Source organism: Marmota marmota, unplaced genomic scaffold, assembly GCF_001458135.2.
Source record: "Marmota marmota marmota unplaced genomic scaffold, marMar, whole genome shotgun sequence".
Lineage (NCBI taxonomy): Eukaryota > Metazoa > Chordata > Mammalia > Rodentia > Sciuridae > Marmota > Marmota marmota.
The window spans coordinates 19,572,031-19,599,244 of record NW_025999842.1 but is presented as its reverse complement, the minus strand read 5'-3'; the positions used below and the strand labels follow the sequence as shown (position 1 = coordinate 19,599,244).

The 27,214-nt window shown below is 39.4% G+C and overlaps 1 protein-coding gene and 1 pseudogene across 4 annotated transcripts in view; one reads left to right on the top strand and one right to left on the bottom strand.

The window, feature by feature from the left end:
• The window catches only part of Faxc (failed axon connections homolog, metaxin like GST domain containing), a 74,479-nt gene extending 66,335 nt beyond the window's left edge, over window positions 1-8,144 (top strand). For all 4 annotated transcript variants that reach the window (XM_048812925.1, XM_048812973.1, XM_015499520.2 and 1 more), the window contains one exon: window positions 7,003-8,144. In XM_048812925.1, coding sequence (XP_048668882.1) covers window positions 7,003-7,292 — 290 coding nt within the window. In that variant the 3' untranslated portion in view covers window positions 7,293-8,144. The remainder of the gene's footprint in view (window positions 1-7,002) is intronic.
• Window positions 8,145-17,087: 8,943 nt separating this feature from the next.
• LOC107151761 overlaps window positions 17,088-27,214 on the bottom strand; it is a 128,544-nt pseudogene continuing 118,417 nt past the window's right edge.

Sequence of the window (27,214 nt, the reverse complement as noted above, 5' to 3'; positions counted from 1 at the left end):
GAGGGGAGGGGAGAGGTGGGGAGGGGGGAGGGTGGAGGATGGGAAAGGCAGCAGAGCACAACAGACACTAGGACGGCAATTTGTAAATCAATGGATGTGTAACTGATGTGATTCTGCAATCTGTGTATGGGGTGAAGGTGGGAGTTCATAACCCACTTGAATCAAAGTGTCGAATATGTTATGTCAAGAAATTTGTAATGTTTTGAACAACCCACAATAAAAAATTAAAAAAAAAAAAAAAGAAATATCATTTGTAAAAAAAAAAAAAAATAAAAATAAAAAATAAAAATAAAAACAAAGTATGTTTTCTTGACTTAAAAGAACTTGAGACATTCTCTTAAAGGAAATAAATGATCAGCCATTTTTGAGGATTGATTTTGGGTCCCTCCCTGAGACACACATGTCTGGGGAATCTGACACCATTATCTTCCAGGGACTTTTAGCACCCAGTTGCAGGAATGTTGATTCTTAAAGCAGTGCCAGGGACTTCCAGCTGTCCCTGGGGACTTTTGCAGCATTAATCAGTAAAGTCCAGAGTGTCTTTGATTCTTACTTTGGCAGTAGTTCCATGTCCTTTGTGCACCAAATGGACTTAACTTCTTTCCTTGCTTTTGCTCTCTGTGGTAGAGACTTTCCCAAGAAGTAAAGAGAGAGGGCATAAGTGAAAACAACTAAGAGCCTAGATAATTAAGAACTGGCTCAAATCCAGAGTGTGAGTGGATGGGATTGGGCCTTGACTTTGGAACAGCCATGGCTCTGCTGGCCTTGCCACATGAGGAGGGCTGTGACTGAATATAAATTTTTAGTCCCAGCAATTATTATTATTATTATTTTTGGCAGTGCGGGGGATCAAACTCAGGGCCTAATGACTCTTCAGGCAAGAGACTCTTTGACTAAGCCACATCCCCAGCCCTGGTCCTAATTGTTGACAAAACCACACAAACTACTTCTGGAATCATGTAGAATAGTAAGAAATTTTCCTTAATTTAGGTGTGTAGGAGGGCAGATTTTGAATATTCAACCATGCTTAAAATATACGTATATGTATGCATCTATATATTTAGATATAAATATGAAATATCACTTGTTTATTGGATAGAATTTAGAAAAGATAGAAAAGTTTTCAAAGAATGAAAAGTAACTTGTGAGTTAATCATCCACAGAGATCTTCTGTTAATATTGTGGTATGTATCTTCATCAAGTACAAGCATGTATATACTTTAAAAAATTGGGACCATAATATTGATCCAATTATAACCTGATGTTTAAAATAAACCAAGTATTATAGCTTTCCACCTTGCCATTAAATATTCTTCAAACATGCTTTTGTAGTCATTCCATAATATCCTATCCTATAGCTACATTGTACTACATGTGATTAATCTTCTTTTGGACTTGTGTATTATTTCAAATAATTTTTACTGTTATTCGGTAGTGAATATTGTTGTAAACATATACTCCTGTTTGTCTCTGGTTATTTCCTGCACTGAATTCTAGATAGGGAATTAGTATCACAAAGGGTAGAAGCTCTTGGTCTGCATGTCTCAGCTGCTATTTAGAAAGGCCATAGAAGTTTACATTTCCAAGAGCAATGTCCGAAAAGCATCTCTAATTTTATTTCCCTTATTAGGGCTAAATATAATTTTTTTAGAAGTTTTTTGCCATCTTTACAGTAAGAAAATAATCTGTTTTATTTCAGCAACACTCTCAATGTGGAATGAGAATCCTTGTTTTAATTGGGGTGTCCTCGTTAGAGAATTATGTGTTAATTTAACAGTTAATTTGATGTGGGACTGGGAGCAGTGGTGCATGCCTGTAATCCCAGTGGCTCAGGAGGCTGAGGCAAGAGGATTGCAAGTTCAAAGCCAGCTTCAGCAACTTAGTTAGGCCCTCAGCAACTTAGCCTGACCCTGTCACAAAATAAAAAGGGTTGGGGATGTGGCTCAGTGTGAGTGCTTCTGGGTTCAATCCTGGTACCAAAAATAAATAAATAAAATGAAATAAACAAAATAGATGTAGGGAATTTAAGAAAGCCTCAAAAAATGAAATTGAAGCAAGGAGAAGGGAAGACCTATGTTACAACTGCCCGCCCTCTAGAGCCATAAGGAAACCACAGACTTTAACACTATTTTCTAAATTGGTAAGGAACACGACCTTCCATGTTCTAAGAAAAACTTCATTCAGCAACTTTCACCCATGATTATTAATTGTCCTTGGGTGTCTTTTTGCCTTAAAGGATTAGAAAGTGGGGAGAATGTCATATGACTGTGGAAGAGGTTGTGGTGGGGGATTTGGCTGTTAGGAAAGGGCTGAATCAAATGGTATTTGTGGGTTGTGTGTTTTGATATCTGTGATTTAGTGTCCTTGCTCTCAGTCTTTAGCTTCAAGGAGATGAGGCAGAGGGAGTGTCCTCATCCACAGCATTCAAGCCATGTTAGCACTTTTCAGAAGAAGGCACGCTTGGTGGCTTCTTACTGTGTGACAAATGCTAAAGAGAGCAATCAAGGCTGTTGCCAGCACCTAGCACAGGTGTGGGACAAGGAGGTGCTGAGCACATGCCTGCAGAGTACATGAGTGCATTTGGGTATTGGCCCCGTGTTTTCCAAATATTTGCTGGTTAATGACCCAGCGAGGGCAGGTGGTGCTGGGGGCTCTGGCAGGCATCTCCCTCTCTCTCATTCTAGCCATACATGAGAGGCAGCTGGGAGAAACTTAGTCCAGGATTCTGAATCTGGCTGACATGGTTTACAGTGTTAAATTGTACAGAATGTTTTTGATTATTAGAGAAATTAGATTGATGCAGAAAATAATGCTTGTATGTTTTTCAAAGAGCAATGGAGAAATTTCCTTGTGAGAAACTCCAAGAGAAAGGCTCCTTATTCTGTCTAGGACTGTCCTCTGGGTAGAGAAGCATTCAGCATTCTGATAAATATCCTCTTTGTCTGATAATATCACTGGTTTTTGTTTTTTAGTAATTTATTTTATTGGCTTTTCAAATTTTAAAAGTAATATACGATGGTCACAAGCCAAATCACACGGGAATAGGTTAAAAAGTGCATGTCTTCCCCTTCATTCATGTCCAGTACAGACCCCATGGAATAATTAGTATTGGGGATTTAATGTGGATCATTCTTGTGCCTTTCTTTTACATGCACAAATTTACAACACATGTGTAGCTATTGTGGTTTGTTGTTTTTACTGTTTTTAAAACAAATAATAGAATAAAACTACACATATTACTCTTCTAACTTGAATTTTCCCACTTAATAATATCATGTCTTTTTAAACAACTGCATAATATTCTACAGAATGGTTAATTCAGTCCCTACTGATGGACCTCAAGACTGTTTCCATCTTTTTCCTTTCCTCTTTCTTCTCTTCCTCCTCCTCCCCCTCTTGTTTGTCTTTTTCTTCCTCACCTTCCTCTGTCTTTTCCTAACATGTAATGCTACATCCATGCACATAGATCTTCATATACTGATGCTTTTCTTTTAGCAGATAAAGTACTCAATGTGGAACTCTGGGCCATCAGGTATACACATTTTAAATTTCAGTGGGGAGCATCAGATTACTTTCCAAAAAAAGGTTACAACAATTTGTTCTTACCCCAGCCATGTAACACAATGCTTGACTTCCACAGCCTCCTCAGCATTGGGTGACTTTAGTTTTTTACCATTCTGGAGGATGAAGTTGTTATCGGATTGTTGACTACTCTTTGAAGAAATGTGGTTTTTCTTTTATTTCACAAAGTGTACATATTCAGTATAGGGATTTACATTAACCCAGGCATATCATATTTGCATTCGTACATGTGCACACACACACATGCCACAGAAGTGCTTTCTACTGCCAGCCTTTTTTGTTCTTTTGGATGATAGCTAATGGGGAATCTAGGCGGAAGAAGAATTGAGCAAAGCCAATCTAGAGCTTCCCTATCTATTTTACTCTTTATTCAAGGGCAGGATATGAGGAGGGGTGTGTGGATCTCAGCTCTTGCTCATCAAGGCTGACCTTTCTCAGCCATGTGATAGAGTTCTTACTTATTTCATGACAGCTCATTGCCACTAAAGGGTGGTACCTGTCATCTCATAATTCTTGAGAACCCAGGAAAGAACTGCAGAGAAATATTCTAACATAGTAGCACAAAGCTATTAATTCCAAGGCCAGGCTGTCCACTCAAAGAGACAGAGTAGTGTCATGGGGAAGGACAGGAGGGAATTAGTATAACCGATGAGTAAAGCACTGCAAATAGTGCCTAGCATGCAGAAAGGAGTACATTTTGCTAATATGATTGTTAATTTTTATTCTGTCACACTGAAGCAGTATTGATGTCATACAATCACAAAGGAGGAACCTCTTTTGGAGGAAAGGTGAAGAAATAAGGCTAAAAAAAATAAAAAATAAAAACACCCACAAAAGAAGTGGATAAAGTTATAGGGTCCTGTGAATAGTTCTGGCTTTCCTAGTTGCTCCTTGGGAGCAGCTCATGGTGAATGGATTTGATTGAGTCAAACAGGGCTGTTCTCTGAACCTACTGAGATATGTCCATAATTCATCTTTGATGGCTGTTTTTTTGGGGGGGGGTGGTGGTGGTACTGGAAATTGAACTCAGGGACACTTTACCACTGAGTTACATGCCCAACCCTCTTTATTTATTATTTTGAGACAGAGTTTCCCTAAATTGTTGAGGGCCTCTCTAAGTTGCTGAAGCTGGTGTCAAACTTGCGATCCTCCTGTCTCAGCCTCCAGAGTTCCTGGGATTACACATGTGCACCACACATCTAGTTTTCAATGGCTCTGTACCTTTCTCATTAGATTCTCTTTCTCCCTCTTACTGTTTCCTCCACATCTTTTTCCCAATTCTTGATTATCTGTGATTAGTAGCAATACCTGGGGAGGAATTGCATGATTGGAAGTTCTCTTGGGAAAATACTGGAAGGTTTTACATGCATCTCCTCAAGAGAAGCAGTGATGTTGTTTCTTAGCTTCTGGCTCTGAGCATGTACATCCATATCTTCTAGCAGAAGGTAATGAGAATGGACTCCTACACAGTAGGGATTGCACTATTATGATCTAAGACTGAAAATGATGACTTGGAACCAGTACAAGTTAATTGGTTTACAGATTCCAAGAAGCAGGAGAATTTGCTTTGTCATGTTTGTAGGGCATTTGTTTAGTTCAGCCAAACAGCCATCAAGCTTTGAAAAATTTCAGTGACATGGAAAAATGTCTATAATAATGTTATAGGAGATCATAAGAAATAATAATGGCAGTAAGTAAGTAGAAATTGTATTGAAAAAAATTATATCAAAATGCTAATTGTGATTATTTTGGGTTGATGAGATCCTAGGGATTTTTTGTTTTCTTCTTTATGTATTCATAGAGTTTATGTATATAGACTTTTAGTTTTTTCAAAATGAGAATATATATTTTCTTTAATAGAAAATGAAAATAGAGTGGTTACAGGCTACAATCAATAGAGCTATTAGTACAAAAACAACTCAAGTAACTTGTGATAGGGGTTTGGTTAAAGCAAAATGAAACTGTGATATAGTTCATGTACATAATGAAATACTACAAAATTATCATAGTAGTCATAATGTAAAATTAAAAAATTTTCACCATATGCTGATAAGTGGAAAAAGGTGGACAGAAAACATACTATATAGTCAATTCTATATAGCTAATGTAAATATATATAGAAACAAATTTCTGGAAGAATATCAGTAAAAAAGTTATTATGGAGAAGAGGATTATTGGTAATTTTTTAATTTTTTGCTTATCTGTATTTTTTGTAATAAAATATGGATTACCTACATAATAATTGAATGTGTATATAGTTCAAAAGATCTAAACAATATTCTAAGGATCATAATGTCCTATGAGAAATACTGATAAATTGTGTTTTTAAAGGCAATGTTGCCATCTGGTGGATCAAAGGCAAAAACTCACTTTTTCTTCATTTGGAATTAGGAAATGGAACTCCAGTACTGTGTCATGTTTTAGACAAATACCGATATGTTAGTGACTTCGTAAATGTCTCTTTGATTCATATGAAAGAGTGGTCCAGTGATTTACTGGGAACCCAAAAATTTTTAAATTTTATTTGGAAGATTAAAAAATGTTTTATGAAATGTGTTTTTACTAAATGTGTTTTTAGGTACATTGATCCATACAGAAAATTCTGAGTTAATCTATTTTATGAATTATTTAGGGCAAAGTTTTTATTCTAACATAATTTTTTCAGCAACTTGGCATGGTACCCGACCTATAACACTACAAAGATTTGTGGAATGAATGATGACTTCTGGCCGATATAATGCAACCCACAGTTGGTGTATTTTCATACAATATAAATTAATTTAAATATGAACCAATCAGCACATTAACTATTGGTGTGTCAACAAAACAATAAAATGCTTCCCAGAGAAAAGATGGCAATTTTTCTGCCATTTTGGATGAACAATTCCTCTTCTTCTCTGTACCACAGGACCCAGTCCTTTGCTTCATTTATCCCATTTACTGAGTTTAACTTTTCTTATTATGTTCATAAAAATCTAAATATTTTGACAGTATTTCTGTGGAAAAGCTCTGTGAATATCTACTCACCTCGTTCTTCCACACTCCCCAGGAAGCTTGGTGGCTGGATGTCTTCAGATACCATAAATTAGGTGGCTTGTAAGCAACAGAAATGTATTAATTACTCACAGTCCTTGAGGCTGGGAAGTCCAGGGTGATGGCTTGAGCTGGTAGGGTGCCTTGGTGAGGACCTGCTTCCTGGATCACCAACAGTGAACACCTTCCCTCTGTGTCCTCACATGGTGGAGGGCTGAGGCAGCTTTCCTGTGCCCCTTTTATGAGACAAACCAAAGCCAGGGCCAGCATCTGGCGGGGGTTAGGATTTCAGCATTTGGGTTTGGGGAGGACACAGACATTCCTACAAGTACTGTGAGCTTGATGCCTTTGAGAGTGAATAACCCTGTTTTTCCTACCACACTGCAGGGGAGCTGATCAACCTTGCCATGTACTGCGAGAGGATAAGGAGGAAATTCTGGCCCGAGTGGCACCACGATGACGACAACACCATCTATGAGTCGGAGGAGAGCAGTGAAGGCAGCAAAACGCACACTCCCCTGCTGGATTTCAGCTTTTACTCAAGGACAGAGACCTTTGAAGATGAGGGCGCGGAGAACAGTTTCTCCAGAACCCCAGACACGGATTTCACTGGACACTCGCTCTTTGATTCTGACGTGGACATGGACGACTACACAGACCACGAACAGTGCAAGTGACATCCCTGCCAGTGACATCAGGCCTTTGTTGACCCATTTCCTTTGGATCTGCCACTCTCTGGGGGTCGATCGATCTCCCAGGTAGAAATCCATCTGAGCTGGGAGAAGACTCTTCGTGCTTGGCCCAGTTTTCACACACTAACTGGACTGTAGCCGCCTTATTTCTTTTTTGTAAAAATGAAACACAGAACCATTCAGATGGCTCCATTGAAAACAAACAGGCAAAAAAAAAAAAAAAAATCAGCATGGTTCCTGAAATCCATTTTTGTTTTCATTAGAAAACTAATATTGCGTGGTAGAGCAGGTGAGTGAGCGGGCCATCAGCTGGTAGTGTTTGTACTGATCCTCGGCAGCTGAGTCTTAGTTGTGAGATGGATTCTTGAACATCCTTCATCCACCAGGGTTTGAAGTAATGGGAGATACCATCAGAAAAAACAAATCGAGGAGATGAATGTTTCTTGGTGGCTGCTTGTACTTCATGTATGTATATTGTATGTTGAGATGTGGGTCAAAATCCACAGATATGCAATGAACACCTACTATGTGCAAAGCACTGTGCTAGGTGCTAATCCATGTAAGTTTTATTCTAAGCTCTGCCAGTGGCTAACTGTGTGATTTTGGGCAAGAACCTTAACTATTGTGTGCCTCATTTCTCCCACCTGTAAAGTGGGGCTGACGATACTCTCCACCTACCTACCTCACAGGGGTGTTGTGGGGATTCATTTGGTAACATTCGTGCAGTGCTTTTAAACTTCTTGGAAGTGGTGTGGCATGAACACATCATTTAATTTTTTATTGTGCTTCATATGTGTGAAGATCTGAGGGCCAATAAATTCCATATCCAGAGAGCAACCACCACAGTCACTTATAAAAGCTGAGCAGTTGAAACACAAGCAAAGCCACAGTTAAGACTTAGTCATCATTCCTCTTTGTGATCTTTCTTGAGTCAAAATCTTTTTTTTTTTTTTTTTTAAATATTTATTTATTTTTTTAGTTCTCGGCGGACACAACATCTTTGTTTGTATGTGGTGCTGAGGATCGAACCCGGGCCACACGCATGACAGGCGAGCGCGCTACCACTTGAGCCACAGCCCCAGCCCAAGTCAAAATCTTTTATTAAAAGAATGTTGGAAATATTTTTATCAGTCATCATTAGCTACAAATGGTTTTCAGTTCTACTGTGTATTTGTGGAAAAGTGTTGTTTTCATTGTCTGAACTCACACTGGAATGTTCTTTGTTGCCTCCAGAGTGTTAAGTTGCCATGTTGGATTAATTGAGAGAGAATAAATTTCAGGAATATGGTGGGTTTAACAGAGACGCAGGGGAAAGTATTTGATTGACTTTTGTAGGCAGAAGCTTGCCAACTTGTAATGTCCTATGAAAACAAACCTTGCAAAGGTGAAGTAGGAAGAGGATCATGTTCCTTGTATCAAAGCACTCTGCAGTGATAGATCATATGCAGTTTCATTTGTGCAGCTTTTCTGGTGTTTCCAGCCATTCCCGGTGTAGCAGGGCAATGCTGAGGACAGATCTTAGTGTTTCTTCCGGACTTCCCATCCCTTCACATCCTCCCTCCCTCTCCACAGAGCACATAAACTGTTGGAGTTACCCATATTTGTGAAGGCACTCCCTCTGAAGACCTGGTTCTTCTTGACATAGGATTTCAGGGGAAATAGGGGTAAGGGTCCTGTGTGATGGCAGTGGATTTGGGATAGAAGAGTCAGTGTACCTGCAAACAAAGCTACTTTGCTTCTAACTGATTGGGGCAAGGAATGCTTTTAAAGAGGCACTTCTTAAAAGAAGTTTCTGGAAAATTCATGTAGTTTGCTTGAAAAAGAAACTCTGAGTGAAGATCATAGGCAACAATCTTAAAAGACTGCTGTGGATTCTCAGAGAGGTAAAGGGGGAGAGATTATGAGGCTGTTTACCAATTAAGCAACTGCAGGGCATTTGTAACTGGGAATAAATGCTGAGATACCCTCATTTAGAAATTCTTATTCCACAGAAAGTGTAGCTGTGAATATTTTATTAAAACCACTACTCTTGGAAAGGTCTGTCTGATGTTTAATGAGAATGTGGTGGAGAAGATATGCATGAATAAGCCTGTTTTAAGTCTCCAGCCCACTTGTCTCCTCTCTCTTCAGCAAGTGTGTTCTAAGGCCAGCTGGTAGCAGCTCTGTGTACCGAGGGAAACTCCTGGCCCAGAAATGTGATTATAATGAGCAAGTGGACTGTAGACCTGTCTCCACAAAGATTGAGTTGCCCTTTCCCCACCCTTAGCTGAAAAGAAAGTTTGAAATTTTGCCTACAATTTATTATTACTGTATAGCACCAATGTGATGCATTTTGCTGTAAGGATGATTAAGTATGAGTGTGTAGATTCACATGGCTTTTACTGTGTATTACTTGGAGCAAGTATGTGGAAAGCCAGTGTTCAAAGTGAGGTTAGAACTATATTCATTTCATCCAGGTACCTCCCACAGAGGCACGAATGGACATTGCCACCTGAGGCTCAGGACCTGGTATTCAGCGTTTTGTATGGAACCCTGGAATATACCCCAGTTTTACTTTATGGATTATGAAATCCAAATGACCAAAACAAAAATCACTGTAGTGTGAGAGGGCTTTAATTTTTATGTGCTTTGCTTTAATTTTTATGTGCTTTATTCTTGAGCTACCTGGATTTGAAGTGTTCTCCAATTTGATGAACAGGTGCTACTTCTAAGAAAAACAACAGCAGCGGCAAGAAATTAAGGAACATTTTGGTCATCTAGCTCACTTATTCAATTTCTGTTTGTTTGTTTGTTTTTTTTTTTTTTTTTGCTGGAAAGTAACTTAAGGAAGCATGGTCTTTAATGTTAATAGATGCTAATTGATTGGACAGAAGACGGAAATCAGGGGCCACCTGTTGTTTTTTAACTTTTGTTGTAAAAATAGTTTTCCCCTTTATCTACCTCCCATCTCCACTCATCAGGATTAATGAGCAGAAATTGTATGCTTTGCTGTCTATTACAATAGATACAAGGACAGTATCAATTCCTGCAGAGATATACTTTATATTGTCAGACTTTAACATTTTGTTGTTATGTAATTGCCAATAATGACATTACTGAGGCCATGGGACTATCAGAAAACTGATTACAGACTTAGAACAATTTGGGCTCGAATCACAACTGTAGTCTAATTTTTACACATAACCTACCCCCATATACAGAGGTAATAGTATATGCTTTTGTGAAATGGATAGGATTCAAGGAAAGGAAGTGCTAATGATTTTAACTTCATGGATCTTGCCTAGATTTGTTTAGGAGAAAGTGTAGAATCTTAAAAATGCATAGCTGATCCAAGAATTAGCTCTAGAAAACCACCTGCAAGAGATCCACTGAGGCTGTTATTGGCTATTGTCACATACATATACATTTGAATGGCAGGACCCAGGACTGGGGTCTTTTGCCTTGTCCTGGAGGATTCTTTTCATTACACCACCTTGGCTTGGTTTCCTTATAAACCCATGTTCCTGAGAAATGAGTCCATGTTTACAGAACCAGCACAGCCCCAGCCTCTCTCAGAGTGTGCTTGGAATCCTCCTTCCCTGTCATCCCCCAAATCTAGTCAGCCTATTTTGGGACAATTCAACAGACCTTTCCTTAGTATCTGTGCCTGGCACTGCTAGGCTTCATGAATAGTAGCAAGATGGGTTTTCAAATCACCAAGATTCTACTTTCTCTCTTATTTATCTTTTAAATAATATGTGCTCATTTGCTCACTCACATAATTTTTACTAAGCACCCACCTGTGCCCTGGTTCTGGGACACTCACTGACTATAGAGTGGGTAACTGCAGACATAGCCTTCTGATTTCAGGGCATCCTCTTCTGCTTGGATTTAGATTTCTGTAATTGACTTTTTTTTTTTTTTTTTTACACACTTGGCCACTTTCCTGATCCATCCCACCCATTACCACTGGAGTAATCTTTCAAGAAAACTCTCTGGCCCTCTGGAATGCTCCCCTTGCCTCAGGATGAGGGTTACCCCATGGGGCTTGGCATCCTCATTTCCTTATTCACTCATCTCCCTTGGCTCCTCTGTGTTAGCCCTCCAGCACAGCAGGTCAACGTGATTGCTGCTGCCTAAACATGCCTCATGTGCTCCTACCTCTGTTCCTCTGCCCATGCCAGTCCCCCTCCTGAAATGCCCTACCCTCCTCTTCACTGGCCCCAGTCATACCCATCTCTTAAGGCCCAGATTCATCAGTTCCGCATGAAGAATTCCCACCTCATTATAATATCCTCTTCCTCTAAAAACAAAGTGCTTATCATTTCCTTCCCTGAAGGCCATATAGGAAAGGTTGTTCAGAAAATGGGCTATAAAGTAGTGTTTTCATTTTTGTGTGTGTCAGGGAGTTTCTACTGATAATCTCATGAAAGTCCTAGACCCTATTCCCCAAAAGTACATATATACAAATACCTAAAATTTTACATATAAATTTAGGAGGTTTAGAGATTTGAAATTGTTCATGAATTCCATAGGGTATTCCTGATGGTTGAAGAGATCTTCTAGAGTCTGTAAGTGTTATTATAGTTGTTTGTTCTTTAACAGATCCTGAGAGGATAAAAATTAACATGAGATATACAAACAAAAGCAATCACTATTATCCATGCTGAGTGTATGTTGAGTGACAGAGAAGGAAGAAAGAAAAGCAGCTTTACATTATCTGAGAAATTATCTTTGTTTGACAGGTTTGGAGTTTTGAAAGTGATAGGGTTCTGCTTGTTGTCAGCATTGTTTATCCTTTAACCATCCAAAAAGTTGATTCGTCAAGTGAGTTCCAGACCAATTGAATTTCATTTCAGCCCTGAAACCCACCACTTCTGCATGAGTAGACCCCTTGGTAAGGGGCTTTATGGGAAAGATTTTTCCCAGGAAGATTTTTCCTAGGAAGAAGATCCACATAATCACTTTTCCTGTATTCATTCATTTTTGTATGGAAAAATTGTGGAATGTATTTTCATTCAAAGAATAGAGTCTTTTTTGTTAATAGGGAATGACTGAGGTTATCCTTTTCTTTTTTAACAGAGTGAAATTATTTTCATTTCAATTCTTGATTATGACCCAGGGTCCTTTGTTCTTTATGTGTATTATTGTTTAAGATGAGCAAGTACTGGTGAAAGTTTATCCAATGATAAATCTTTCCCAGTCTAAATGCTGAGCTCTGCCAGCCCATCTTGAGCAGGTCCAGGGAACGATTGCTTGTGATTGTAAACTGCTGGACACCAATTGCTCTGGTGCTCTGAATGAAACGTTCACAGTTCAAAAGTATCTTCTTGGTGGGTGCGGAGGGAGGTGCCCCTTACCTGTAGGATTCTTGCCACTGTCATAGATAAATGCAAACATCTGTGGGATGTTTGCCTCTTTTGAATTCCTTAGCAGAAACTTTGTTTTTTTAGTTCCTGACTTTCAAGTATATATTAAAATATTTAAGTTTCCTAAATATTTAAGATAAGATTTGCTAGAAAGAGCAATTTATTGGCCTTGCCCATTGGAGATGGTTATACAGGGTACTGACAAATAGCATGGATGACATTGTGACTTCCTTGATCATTCTGGCTCTTGCCAAAGCAGGAAACTTGTCACCAAATGTTAGCTCTCCAAAACTCATTCTGTTGGCTAGACCATGACAAACTAGGAAGCTTGGTTTTCGTGAGGATTATAGTCTCCAAGTGTCTAATTTGTGGGTAAATAAAGGGAGCCATTAGAATAATAAAACTAATAACTAATGGAAATCCTGAATCATTTCAGTGGGAAAACAAGTTACCTCGAGTGAAAGGTTAGTATAGTACCCTGAAGTTTTGTATATAATTAAATAATTTCAAAAATGAACTTGGTAGCCATCTTGCATATTTTTAAAGAAAATTCCTTTTGTCTCTCATTACAGCTTTAAATGTTTTGAAACTATCCACTACACATAGAGCAATATGTATATTTATCAAAATCAATTAATTTTATAGAAAGTAGTGTCACTAAAAGACTAGTTTACCTTCCACCCTTCACCAGCAAGTATTTATTTTTATTTATTTGTTTGTTTTTATTCTGTAGCACTAGAATAATTTTTCATTTATCAATAATATTTAAATAGTTTCTTTAGTAATTTTTCTCAAAAAAAATTCCCCATCACTTTAAAAAAAAATAAGATCCAGCTTTTGAATTGCTGTGTTAATTAGTGGTGGCTGAACAGAGAGAATAATATAATTTTTCATTGAAGGACTTGAAGAGAGGAATGCTTCGGACATTTACTATCATCTCCCCCTTTCAAACAGCAATCGATGGACTTCCCCCTTTAATAGTTCAGAATTGAAGTGTTCTTTCATATTGCCTTCCACTCCTTTCACCCCCCTCAGTAAGAGATCACAGTTTATTAACCATGTCTAATGGTTATTTTTTTTACGTTTAACTAATTATATGTGATGTTTTTCTTTTTACAGCAGTAAGATAAAGACAATGTTCGAATATTGGATGGACCTCTGCTTCAGTAGGGGTGTTTGTGTTACTCCTGTCAAAATGATTTTTACCTCCCGTAATAAGCATCATGGATCAGATCACGCTTGTTATAAGCATATGAATTTTTCCCCCAGTTATCTGCATGATACTGAATGTCTGACAACTAAACACTGATGTGAGTGAGGGTTTCTCCAGGGTGATGTTTGGGAAAGTGAGGTACTGAGTCCTTCTTTTGAGGGTATTAGAATTTCACTGAGCAGGAAGAGAGAAGGAAACAGTACCAATTTCCAGAGCTTCAAGCAACCAGGTGATATGGTTGCTGTGGAGATGTGTCAGGCACCTGGAAAGTTTTCTAGGTGGTTACATCTTACTAAAAATAAAAAGTACATGTTTACAAATCAAAACCAAATGCAATCTATGCAGGGAAGGATTGTCATGGATATACAAGTGGCCAGTGTAGGAGACACGGAAGTAACATTTACCTTTATCTTAACTGCCAATCTGTGCCCCTGGATTGCCCCAGGCTAGAGAACTTGGAGGGTAAGTCAGAGGGGCTGGCCCCGATATCTTTCCTTTAATTTTGGAACTTCCTTCTAAGTCTCTCAAAAGTGCATTTTATTTTAGAGAAGACTTTTTTTTTTTTTAATGTTTGAAGACGCCCTAAATCATCCCTATTTAGGTGCAGATCTCCAAACCTTTGTTTTTATTCATCTCATCAGCAAAACTTTCTGTGCACGCCCCTCAGAATATTATTTATGGTATACATATATGTATACATTACTGTATATGTATATATTGCTCTACTGATGTATAATGTACGTTAAGAATCATAACAGGCATAGAAATTTAAAAAGCTTATTCTACAGTAATCACTAGAGATTCTGAGGAATGGGGCAAGTGATACTTACAAGTAGCACCCAGAAAGGCATAATTGATTAAAGAATGTGTCTGTAATGTGTGGCCAAATACATATAAAATAGGCATGGATGCATGATTTTAGGTCAAGGTATTTATTTATTTTTATTTAAAGTTGGCATTTTTTAAAATTTCAAAGTAGGCATTTGTGGTTAGGGGAAGGGAAGAGTGAATAATTAGATGCCACTTTTATGAAAGCTCTTTTTCATTCTATTTTTGAGACCACTTGATCTAGGATACCTTGAACATTCCTGAAAGATTTTGCAATAAAATACACTAATTTAAGAAAAAGAAGAAAAGAAAGAGGGAGGGACCCAAATAATACAAATGCAAGATTTGCCAGATTTGCCAGATTTCAGCACCAATCAGAAAACACATTTTGATAATACACAGTAATCATCATCTCACTAATCATATGTTTATCTTCTATTTGTTTATAACATCATGTATCCAAATGTGTGAATATGTACAGATTTATTTTCTCTTATCTGAGGTAGCAAGGGCCAATGCTGGCATGATTTGAACCATGTTTCAGCTGCTTGGGGGCTGACGTTGGACACTGCCTGAGACATTTACCTGCACTTTCTGTTTTGCAAACACAATGAATAGCATCTTGCTGATCAAGGGCCCAATGTGGAGGTGGCATTCCAGTTTTTATTTCTGGACCTATGAGTTACTTTAGCACAGTTATTGTTAGTAGTTTATAAAGCCATATTTAAACTTGTACACTTGATTGTAAGATAGATTTGAATTGTGCACTATGTTGATTACTGTATATAAATGTGGAAATTCTGTATATTTGGTCTTAATGCTGTATGTATTTGATGTGTAAATGATAACTAATGGATATGAAAGAGCTTGCTGTGAATGTCTTCATTCCAATTCACTTCCCTTTTGCAAATTTGAATGTTTAAACTTTATACCCATGGGAAAAATCTGAAATTTTTGCATCTAATATACTGTTAAGTGGTGGTCTCTTAGATGATTAGGAGAATATTTTAGTTGTAAGGCTCTTGTATAATTAGAACAAGGTAATGAATTTTTTAGGCATGTAACTTTCTGATAGAATTTCAAATGAGTGTTTTTTTAATGAAGAAACATGGGTCTCTGGAATATACCATCCTATTCTCTCCTGCTTTGACTTTATGCCTAATGTGTCCCTCAGAGCATTGTGAGGAGTGATAACCCTGGTAGAGGAAGAAGAGAAAAAGCAGTGTTGGAGATACATCTTAAGGCTTTTGCTGCTGCTAGGCCCTATAATAGACCAATGTGCCCTTGTATAAATACCGTCTCAAGGAGTTCCCATAACTTTTAAATAAAGTAATTATAATTCCCATTTTACAGATGAAGAAAGAAGTTTGGGGAAGTAAATTTGCATAGAGTAACATGGCTAAGATATACACAAAACACATCTTGGGGTCAGAGAGGCACAGAGAGGCTTTGGAAATACAAATCTTATATTTAAGTGTCCCACACATAAATGTTTGGCAAGGAACCTCCATGGATAGTTTGGCAGGTCCGGGTCTATAGAGACATAAATGATTTTTGAAATTGTATCTTAATTTTTTTTTTCACAGAGATTACTTTTATTTAAACATTTTGAAAAAAAAAACCCTACAAAAATAGACTTTTAAGATGATATATATTACTTTTTAAAAATTTTTTTTAATATTTATTTTTTAGTTATCGGCAGACACAACATCTTTGTTTGTATGTGGTGCTGAGGATCGAACCCGGACCGAGGCACGCCAGGCGAGCACACTACCACTTGAGCCACATCCCCAGCCCAATATATATTACTTAATGTATTATTATAGCATACTTACAATAATTATACCAATGTTTCCAATACTACAAAAAAAAGGAAAATACAAGGGAAGCAGATGACTCATTATATATAAATAACTATAAAATCTTATTAGAATAAATAAAGTTGTCATAAATAAAGGACCCACTGGCTTGGGAGGAGTGGTTTGGCAATGACTTTGGCTACGTGCTTGTGGAGGGAAATTTGAGCACCAGGATTCTCCCTCCCGGAGGCTCCAATCACCAAATACTGGAACCTCAGGTCTAGGAAAAAAAATGGGAATAGACCATAGGAGCCTACTGTTCACAGCACAAATGATTCCAAGAGAGAGTTGGACAAGGGAGAGGACTCACTGGTTCCCTCAAATATGCTACATGTTTTTAAGAACACCAGAAAACACTGTTCCCCAACACCATGAACACTGAGCTTGCACACTGGGGGCCTGCCCAGGGTGGCACAGGGGAGTGGGTTAGTGCATTATGAAATGAGGATGGAGGGCTGCCTGATTAAATTAGGAATCCCCCAAGTTCCCACAGCACATCAGATCCAGCTGATGTGTACTAGGCAGACATTTGTCACTCAGAAACAGAGATACAATTGGAGATAGGAGTTGTCCTGGGGCTGCAGGTGACTGAGGTGGCTCAAAAACCTCAGCTTCAAAGACAGTGAGTCAGATCCCCCCAGGCTTCTGCTGCTGTCCGCATATTCATCAGAGTCGGATCCCAGAGAGTGTGCAGAAGGGCTCCGAGCCAGGCCACCCAAGGGCCCCCAGATGCTGCCAGGAGTGGCCCTTTGGCAAGAGGAGCAACAGGCTGGAGTGGGAGTCCCTTTGAGCCACAGGGATCCCAGGGTAGGCAGAGAAGGCAGAAGGTGAAAGAGGAAGGTCCCCAGGTGGTGATGGGGAGCTGGAGGGCAAGAAGGAACATGAGGACTGGGAAGGGCCTGCCAGGTGGTGGAGAGGTTTGGAGGCCAGAGAAGCTGATGCTCTGGAGCAGCACAGGGGGGTGACCAAGGGCTGCCAGGTCCTGGTTAGGGTTGTGAATAAAGTGGCACCGTGAGCTGTAGGGACAGCAGCCCTGGAGGTAGAATTTGTGGCAGATTCTGTCTTGTGCTTGGGGTGGTGATTGGCCTGGCACAGTTCACCCAGGCCATGGTCAAATTGGCAGTTAGCTCCATAGCGGCAGCACCCGCTCACTGAGAATGTCTGACACAACTCAGTCTTGATCGGGAGGAGGTGGTAGGGTTGGCAGTAGGTGAAGTGGATGAGGGCGATTGCTCAGGGACCTGGGTGGGGAACAAGGGGTTTTTAAGAACACCAGAAAACACTAGTTTTCTGGTGTTCTTAAAACTAGTGGGTGGGGGAATCCAGCCACAGCAGTGGCCCTCCATCAGGCTGGTAGAGCAGCCAGGCAGGCAGGAGGTGACACCAGACGGGCTGCAGTCATATGAATTCAGGCTCCAGAGTCCAGAGGACTCATTTTCTTCATGGTCGTATGCTCAGCGATAGATGGCAGTGGAGTGCTGAAGTCAGTCTCTGCATCTTAAAATTTGATCAACTAATATTAAAATATTAACTTCTTAGCATTTAGAGCAAATTACAATCAGATAACGTCCAAAATTCCTCCCCCACTCCAGTTATAAGAATGCCTATTAAGTAGAAAATGAGAGAAACTCCTAACCCCACATTCCAGAGGTGATATGGTTTTTATCCTTGTAGACCTCTTATCTCTCTTGACCTAGAAATCCTAGCCATTCAGCTCTGTTTAGTAATGTGGGCCCTAATCAGAAATGGCTTGGGACAAATACACACCTACTTCAACTTTAGTTGGCTCCAGTTTCTCCTCGAATTTGCTTGGGGGTCCTGGTCTTAGGGAGGAGCCCGCTCTCCTGGCCTTTAGAAGTCACTGGAGGGAAGGGGTGGTTGCCTTTGCTTGGGGCTGTGCTCTTAGAAGTGTCAGGATGAAAGCTTTGCTGCCATTTGTATTGAATATCTTGAATTTATTTTCATATTTTTGTCCATCTATTCTCCATTAGGAGAGGCAGAAGAGCTAGTCTTCCTGCCCTCTCAGGAGCTGCCCATTTTGTTTGTAGATGATGCCACTGTCATCCCACGTTAAACATTTCCCAACTGGGCTGTTGCCTTTTAGCAACAGACTTTTCTTTTAAAAACTGCCAAGGTGAAAGCAGCTTATCCCTTGGATGAAAGGGGACTTTGGAAAACAAAGAGGAAAGAGAAGCAGCTTTTTTCCCTTCATGGGAAAAAAAGGACTTCCCTGCTCTGTGTGCCTAAAAGGTACCTGTTCTATTTTGGTGTCAGTGTGCTTATTATGAAGGTGTAGGGGAGTTGTCCCCAGTGGAGGGACTGTTAGGATGGGAGTGAGTGACCAGGGGAAACACACTGGGTAACTCATGCTTAGCAATGTATCCTATCCTGGTTCAAACAGACATCGAAGGCAGCCTCAAAAAAGGGGAGGAGAGTCAGAAGAGGACAGCGTGTGGAGCCAGCAGTCCCAGGCCCTTCTCGACCCTGCCTCTTGGTGTGGTTTTATTGCATGGGAGCCCTGTGCCTTCCTTTTCTGTCCTTGCTGGCTGCCCTCCAATTTTAGTTGTTGCATTCACAGGAAGAAAGGAGAAATTCTAGTCCAGCAATGTCGGAGAGTCCAGATTGGCTGGTGGCACAAGCATGGGTAGGGGGTAAGTGGGGAGGAAGGACTCGGGGGACCAGACTGTTTGGAAGCCATCCTAGTGAATGTGAGGAGGTTTTTTTGAGCAGGGGACTAAAAGATGAAAGAGTATTTATGCAAATAAGATTTATCCAAGGAAGGCTCTGATGTAGCCTAGTCAGAGAAGAGGCTGTGGCAAAGCAACTGGATTGAATTTCAGTGACTCTGAGTGAGGCCTGAGGCATGAAATAGGGTAAGGTAGGGTGGAGAGAATGGGAGGAGGACAGAACAGCCACCGTGCACAGGGAAATACTGGGACTCCTTGGATGTGCTGAGCCCTAGGGGAGGGAGATGATGCTGGTGACGCTGCTGCCCACAGATGCTGCTGTGGGTTATGGGACATGTGGAAAAGGGGGAATGGGCTTGCGGGGAAAGAGGGATTTAGTTTTAGGCACACTGAATTTGAGGATTCAGTAGGAGATGTAGGACTGGAATTTATGATGGGGATAAAAGCAAAACTACCACTCTGAAAGGAGAGTTGAAGCAAATGGGATGGAAAGAGAATAACAATTATTAGCAACTTACATTTTCATAATGTTGAAATGTCTTTTAAGATAATGTCAAAGTTACTCCTGAGACATGTCTCTGGTACCCTCATATATAAAATGAGGGGGTTGCAGGTTGATCTTTGATATCTTCAAGCTCAAACTTTCTTCCATCCTTCCCTGAAGTCGAATATTGCTGCTTGGGATTTGGATTTCAATTCCTGCTTTGACATTTCTTGCAGCACTGGAAACAGTTTATTGGCCAAAATCAAGCAATTATAGCTACCATTTACATATTTCTTACTATGTACCAATCACAGTGTTCTTGGAAACTTACATATATTAACTTGCTCAAGCCTCACAACAACCCTGTGAGACAGACACTACCATTGTAATCCCCACTACTATTATTGTCACTGTGGGTATTCATTTCTTTGACAGTGAATTATTGATGGTTAGTGATGGCTAATTTTGTGTTGAATATACCATGAATAGACCATGGTGTGCCTAGATTAAAAATTGTTCTTGAGTATGACTGTGAGGCTGTTTCTGAGAAAGATTAGCACTACAGGAACTGGTGTACTGTAGAAGGAGTTTGAACTGGTCCAAGGCCTTTGAAGAACAATCCAGCAATATCTAGGTAAGCTGAAGACATGCACACCCAACACTATTCCTAGATACGTAGCCTAAAGGAATTTCTCCACATGTTTATGAAGAAATTGATTAAATCAGAAAAACAGATGGCCCAAAGTAGATTGTGGTTGGAAATCATCCAATCCATAAGCATCTGAATACGACAAAAGGTAGAGGAAGGAGGAGTCTCCCCACTTTCTTTCTTCTGCCTTGTTACTTGAACTGGGACATTTAATGTCATCTTCTGCTGCCTTCAGACTGGGATTCATGTATCAGCTCCCCTGGTTCTCAAGCTTCTTTCTGGACTCAGACTGAATTCCACCACTGGCCCTCTTGGGTCTCCAGCTTTAATTTCTTTTGGTCAAGTTTCTCTGAAAAGCACTGGTGTATATAAAGATAAATCAAATATGAGGTAAGACATGAACAGAAAATTCATATTAAATATTGTATGGTTTGGATATGAAGTGTCCCCTGAAAGTTCCTGTATTAATGCAGGAATGTTCAGAGGTAATATGATTAGATTATGAGAGCTGTAACCTAATCAGTGGATTGATCCATTTGATGGTTTACTAATTTGAATGGACCCAGTGGGTGGTAACTATAAGCAGGTGGGGTGACCCACTGGAAGTGGGTCGCCATGGATATGCCTTGATTATTATTTATTTTGTCCCTGGCTCCTGGCTTTCTCTCTCTGTTTCTGGCTGTCCTGAGTTGAGCAGCTTTTCTTTATCATGATTTTCTTTCATGCTGTTTTGCCTTACCTTGGGCCTAGAGCAATGGAGTTAGCGGACTATGGACTGATACCTCTGAAACTGTGAGCCCCAAATGAACATCTCCTCATCTAAGTTGTTCTTGTCCGATGTTTTGGTCACAGCAGAAAAAGTACTTGCTGATAATAAGATTTGGAGTAGATAAAGGGGAATGAAGGAAAGGGAGGGGGGATGGGGAAAGAAAAGAGTGGTATGAATCTGACATTAATTTCTTATGTACATATATGAATATATATCTCACTATCATGTACATCTATAAGAAATTAATCAAAAAATATAGGTAAATGGCAGAAAGATCAACAGAGGGAAGGGAGAAGAGGGTAGGGGAAGGGAAAGGGAAGGAGAGGTAATGAGGACTGAATTAGAACAAGATATATTTCATGCTTTTATATTTATGTCAAAATGGATTCTATTGTCATGTATAAGTAAAAAGAACCAATTTAAAAAAAAAAAAGATCTCCACTTAATGGAAACAAAACAAAATGCTTTGGACACCATAGTGGATACAGTCTTTCCGTCCTGGAAATAGAGAGGGCTCTTGGCAGTGTCCTTTTAGGCTCTGTGCTCCTCTGCCTTGCTCTCCTACCCAAATAGTACTGGCAGTTAACTTGTTTTTCCAAATCATAGCACCTCAGATCTGCCTTATCTCTAGCATTGAAAAAAGAAAACATGTCTTTCTTTGATTAAAAATATTTTCAGAAGACAGAATGTCTAAGACATGGTGGTCCACACACCGCATGACCTGAATTCTAATTAGTAAGTGTAAGGTCCTGCTACAGTTTCATCCTACTGAGACAGCTCACACTGTCAAGAACTTTCTCTCCACCACCAGCATCTTAGATAAGTAGTATTAGCACTGAAGAGCTGAAGGAAGCAACAAGGTGTCTTTAAAGTGTCAGAGTGGGCATGGGAGCCATCTGAGGTAAAGAAGGACCTTGTTTTGTTCCATGGCATTATGCTGCTTGGGGGCAGGAAGTATGGGTTGGTTGTGTGTATGTACCTTATGTCTTAGCATCAACTGAGGGATTCCCTCTTAAAAGCAACGTTCCCATTCACTCAGCAGCTTTCCCCTGTGAGTGGAGTCCTGGAAAACTGCATAGACAGATCCCCAGGGATGAAACACTCTGGGAGCTCCACCCCCAGACTTTTGTGGTTCTGTCCTGATTAAATGTTTGCTTTATTTTCTGTTATTGAGGATAGGTATTATTCTCCAGGCAGGAGTTCCTCACTGGCTATAGGAATATCTGACTTCTGGTGTTGGATGATTTTCAAGGTTTAAAGACTGCAGCAGCTGGAGGTCCAAAGAGGACTGTACAATCCACTTCTCCCCACAGCACGATACATGTGGTAAACGCTCAATAAAGGTTTGTTACAGGAATGGATAGATTCTCAGGTTAAAGACAAATCAAATTGCAAAGAAATATCCAAAGTTTAAAGTTTGATACAACACACTGTGCAAAGGCAGCTAGTAAATGACTCAAAACAAACTACAGGTGCCTGAAATATGGGTAATAATTTCTGTAGGCTCAAGTGGTTTATGCAGTCCTCAGCATCCCTTGATGGAATTATAGCTTCATAATTCAAATAGCTCCTGGTTTTTTCTGGCATACATACACCATGGTTCTGAATTCCAAATTTTGCCCATGGTTGCCACCATGTTTTTCTTCACCCCCATACCCTTACGTTGCCCAATACATTCTTTTGTTGGCAGGTTTGGTGTTAGGTGTCTTCACCTCTGATTACCAAAACACAGCACAATCAACTATTTCTTTGTGTTGGATGGAAATAATGAGACTATATACATTAAGCTGTTTATGGATTTCTTTTGAAATCTTTTATTCCTTTTAGCTATCAGTTTTTGCAACCTATAGGAAGCGGAGTAAATTAGTGATGGATTCTTTCCTTCATTAGTAGCACTAAAGAACTTAGACTGATCTCTGCATACAAAGAGGGAGGGTAACATTCCTGGTTGATAGGAGATAACTCACTTTCTTTTACTTTTTCTTTTGCCTTCTATGACTCTTTCCTGATATTAGAAATTTGAATTCATAGGGATATATTATTGTTTTTAGTTTTCTCCCTATGCTGTCTTATATATGTAATTAGTAGCATAAAAGCAGACATATCAAGTACAATTATTAAGTAAATCTATGGGGGCTGTTTTCCCCTCTGATGATAGATAACATTTCAGGGAAGCTTACTCTTAGAAAATGAAAAGCTGGAGGGATATCTTTTAGTTCCTCTAAATGTTGTGGTTCCACTATTATACGTCCAGTCAAGTGTAGTCATCAAAACTCTGAATTGCATTCGTATTGAACCTGGTTCCTGCTTTGCTTGGATCTCCATCAGAAGAAGAGAATGGTACTTTTCTTTCTTCTATCAACTATCTCCTACCCCTATCGCACCCCACATATGTATTAATTAACCAGTGTTTTTGACACTTTTAGAGTTGGAAGAGGAAGGAAGAGGAACTTGAATGGCATGTCTAAATTACCTATCACCAAAATGACTATAGATACTTACAGGTGACACTCTTGTGGGTACTTTAATGGGCCTTTGGGAGTCTCCCTAGTACTAGAGATTTGTCACCCAGTAGTGCTTGTAAATCATACAAATGCATCTCCTCTAGCTGATCTTTTATGACTCTACCACTCTTCCAAAGTTCTCTCTTTGGAAAATTCTCTTTAAGATGGTGCCATTATCTCTGTCTCTCTTTATGTTAAAATATAAGCTTAGCCAAAATTTTGAGCGCTTCATTAAGCCTCACTCACTAAATTTGAGATGATTGGAACCCCCTGATCCCACCCCAGCCCTCACCCACCTCTGCTAGACCTGCTTAGGTGACCCATGCTCTCTCCAGGGAGACTGGGATTCATTGGTGCCTTATTGACTTAGGGCCTTAGTTGAAGGTGAGGTCACAGACCTAATTTTACATCCTATAAAATGTAGCATGTACCTGTGAAAGAAAGCCAAATAATTTTCTAAGTGGACTAATGGTTGTAAGATCACTGATTGTCTCACTTAAACGGGAGGACTCTGGTATCTTTTTTTCAGGCTCCATGTGAGAGGAACTAAGGGCTCTGCTCCAATCAGCTCCATCTTTTCTCTTCCTTCTCACAGGCTCCTGTTTCCTCCTTTATCATTGAAAAATAAGATAATGAAAATTAGTCTACTAACTGGTTAATGTGGTCATGCAATTTGTCTCAGAAGTGAGATTCTGAGGTATCCTGAAGATATTTCTTTAACATGTAGAGGTATTTCCAAATGTTCTTTTCTTTTAATAACCTGGAATGAAACTAACATCCACATATAAAAATCACAATCAATCATATAGTCAACCAGTCAATAGATATTTATTGCTCACCTCATGTTATATTTTTTATTTGTTTTTGTTTTGTTGTGATACTGAGAATTGAACCCAAGGGTGCTTTTCCACTGAGTTACAGTCCTAACCTTAAAAACTTTTTTTTTTTTTTTTTTTTGAGACAGGAGCTCACTAAGTTGCCAATGCTGACCCTGACCTTGTGATCCTCTTGCCTCAGGCTTGCAACTCACTGGAATTATAGGCATTTGCCACTGTGTCTGGCTTTGTGTTCTATTCTGTGTTAGTGATTTGAAGGAACTAAATAAGATCATTTTCTGTTTGTCTGCTTTTGATAGTGCTGGAGACTAAGCTTAGGGCCTTGCATATGCTAGGCAAGTGCTCTACCACTGAGCCATATCCCCAGCACCCTAAGATAATTTTTTAAAAATATGTATATGTGAAAAGATATCTGGCAAATGGACAAGGAGACTGCCAAGAAGCCTAGCTTAGAAATTGACTAGTAGAGGCATGGAAGTACCTTATGACTCAGCTTGTACTACTCCTTGATATTTATCCTAAAGAATTAAAGTCAGGGGTTGAGGCTCTGGCTCAGTGGTAGAGTGCTTGTTTAGCATGTGTGAGGCACTGGGTTCGATTCACAGTACCACATATAAGTAAATGAATAAAATAAAGGTCTATACATATAAAAATATTTTAAAAAAAGAATTAAGGTCAGCATACTATAGCAATCCATGCACCCCCATATTTATAATAGCACAATTCACAATAGCCAAACTATGGAACTAGCCTAGTTATCCATCAACAGATAAATGGATAAAGAAAATGTGGTACATATACATAATGAAGTTTTATTCAACTCTAAAGAAAAATGAAATTCTGTCATTTGTAGGAAAATGTATGGAACTTGGACAATATGTGAAGTGAAATAAGCCAGACCCAGAAGGTCAAGTGTAGTATTTTTTCTTCTCATATATGGAAGCTAGAAAGAAATAAGGAAAAGAAAGGTAGGGGGTGATTGCATGAAAAGGAAAGGGAGATTAGTAGAAAAGGATGGGGACCAGAGGGTGGAGGGAAGGAGGTGGAGAACTGGGGCTCAATATTAGCCAAATTATATTGCTATATTGTATACTTTCTTCAGGGGATTCAAGAAATATGTGTGTCTAAGTTGGGACAGAAGGGATAGAAGGAATATAGACACATAGGTGATTTTTTTTTTTTTTAGATGGGTTCTCATTATGTTGCCCAGGCTGGCTCAACCTCTTGGGCTCAAGCCTTACTCTTTCCCCACCCGTCCATGTCAGTGGACTACAGTGTGTACCACCATGTAGCACTGCCTGAATGGTTTTGAAGACCAATTCAGAGCACTTTGTGATTGATTACTGACTTATTTAAATACTTCTTGGGTTTATTTTTATTTTTATGCTGTTCAAACTTTTAAGATAATGGGTTTCATATATATCCATACTCCTGTGCAAAGAATTCTTCCTTTTATTTGTCCTAAATTGCCCTTTATACTGATGATCCTATTTAAAGCATAAGGTCTATATGCCTTTTAAAGGTTAGGGCACTGTTTAGCCAGACGCCCAAATATTTATATACTAAGACCTACATGAGTGTTGTCTGATTAATACTTGTCTTCTTGGGAAAGCTGTGAATAATGTCAACATGAACTACATTATTCCTGCTAAAAATTCATCCATTTAGTTTAACTTGCATGTAACGACACCTGAAAGTCAGGAGCTGTTTGCCGAGCGCTGTTGCAGTACTGTTGTAGCTCATTCATAACGAGTGGCAATGAAGTACCTTTAGCATACCAAATGGGAGCATCTGCATAAATGGGAAATTTAGGGGCTCCTGGAAACCTTTAATATGTGATGAATACAATGGGGAAATGCAATGAGTCTCAGAGAAATCCTTGTTTGGAAAAAGATGCCTTTAGTAATAAAATTGATTTGGAAGTTAAAACTATGGTATTAACCACATGCTTTACATTAATACCAGTTGAAATTTATCAAAATAGCTGAACAATAAAGAGGCTGGAGATGGCCCCTTGTGCCCTACCTCCTCTTTTCTGCTCTCTGTGATCTACCCTTCTTCCAACTTAGATGTCCTGTCCCCTTTCCATTCTAAGTCACAGAATCTTGCAATGTGAGGGATCTTGGAGCCATTTCACTGGTCTCTTCATACAGGTGATGCTGAAAACCTTGAGAGAAAACAACTTACTTCCTCAAGTCACATGGACAGTAAGTGATAGGACCCCACAAAAAGAACTGCATGTTAGCATTCAGAGACTGGATGCCGTCTGCTCCATCCATCCACCCATCCAACCAACACAAAAGCACTTTTTAAACATCCTGAGATATTTGAAAATATTTCCAGGGAGAGTAGCCCACTTCTTGGTTAGATCTGGAAGAAAATATTTTTTAGATTTAATTCTATCTTCCTGTGATTTTTCTCTCACAAAGCCTGCTGTGTCCACTAGAGTTCTAATGAATGACTTTCATGTGCTTGCTCTTTAAACATGTGATGAAGCAGTTAGGCACTCAAAGCCTTTCCTTCCCTAAGCCACCCTCCACCCCATCTGTTAATGGTTCTTTATGTCACATTCTTCTATCTCTCTCATCGTTGTAGAGCCTCGCTTGGATGATCTCTACTTGCTGTCATCCACAAGAGATTTGGGCATGAGGCTTGAGATAATATTTAATCCACACAGTCTGCAGAAGCACTATTATCTGTGATGGTCTGGAAATTTTATCAATTTATTAT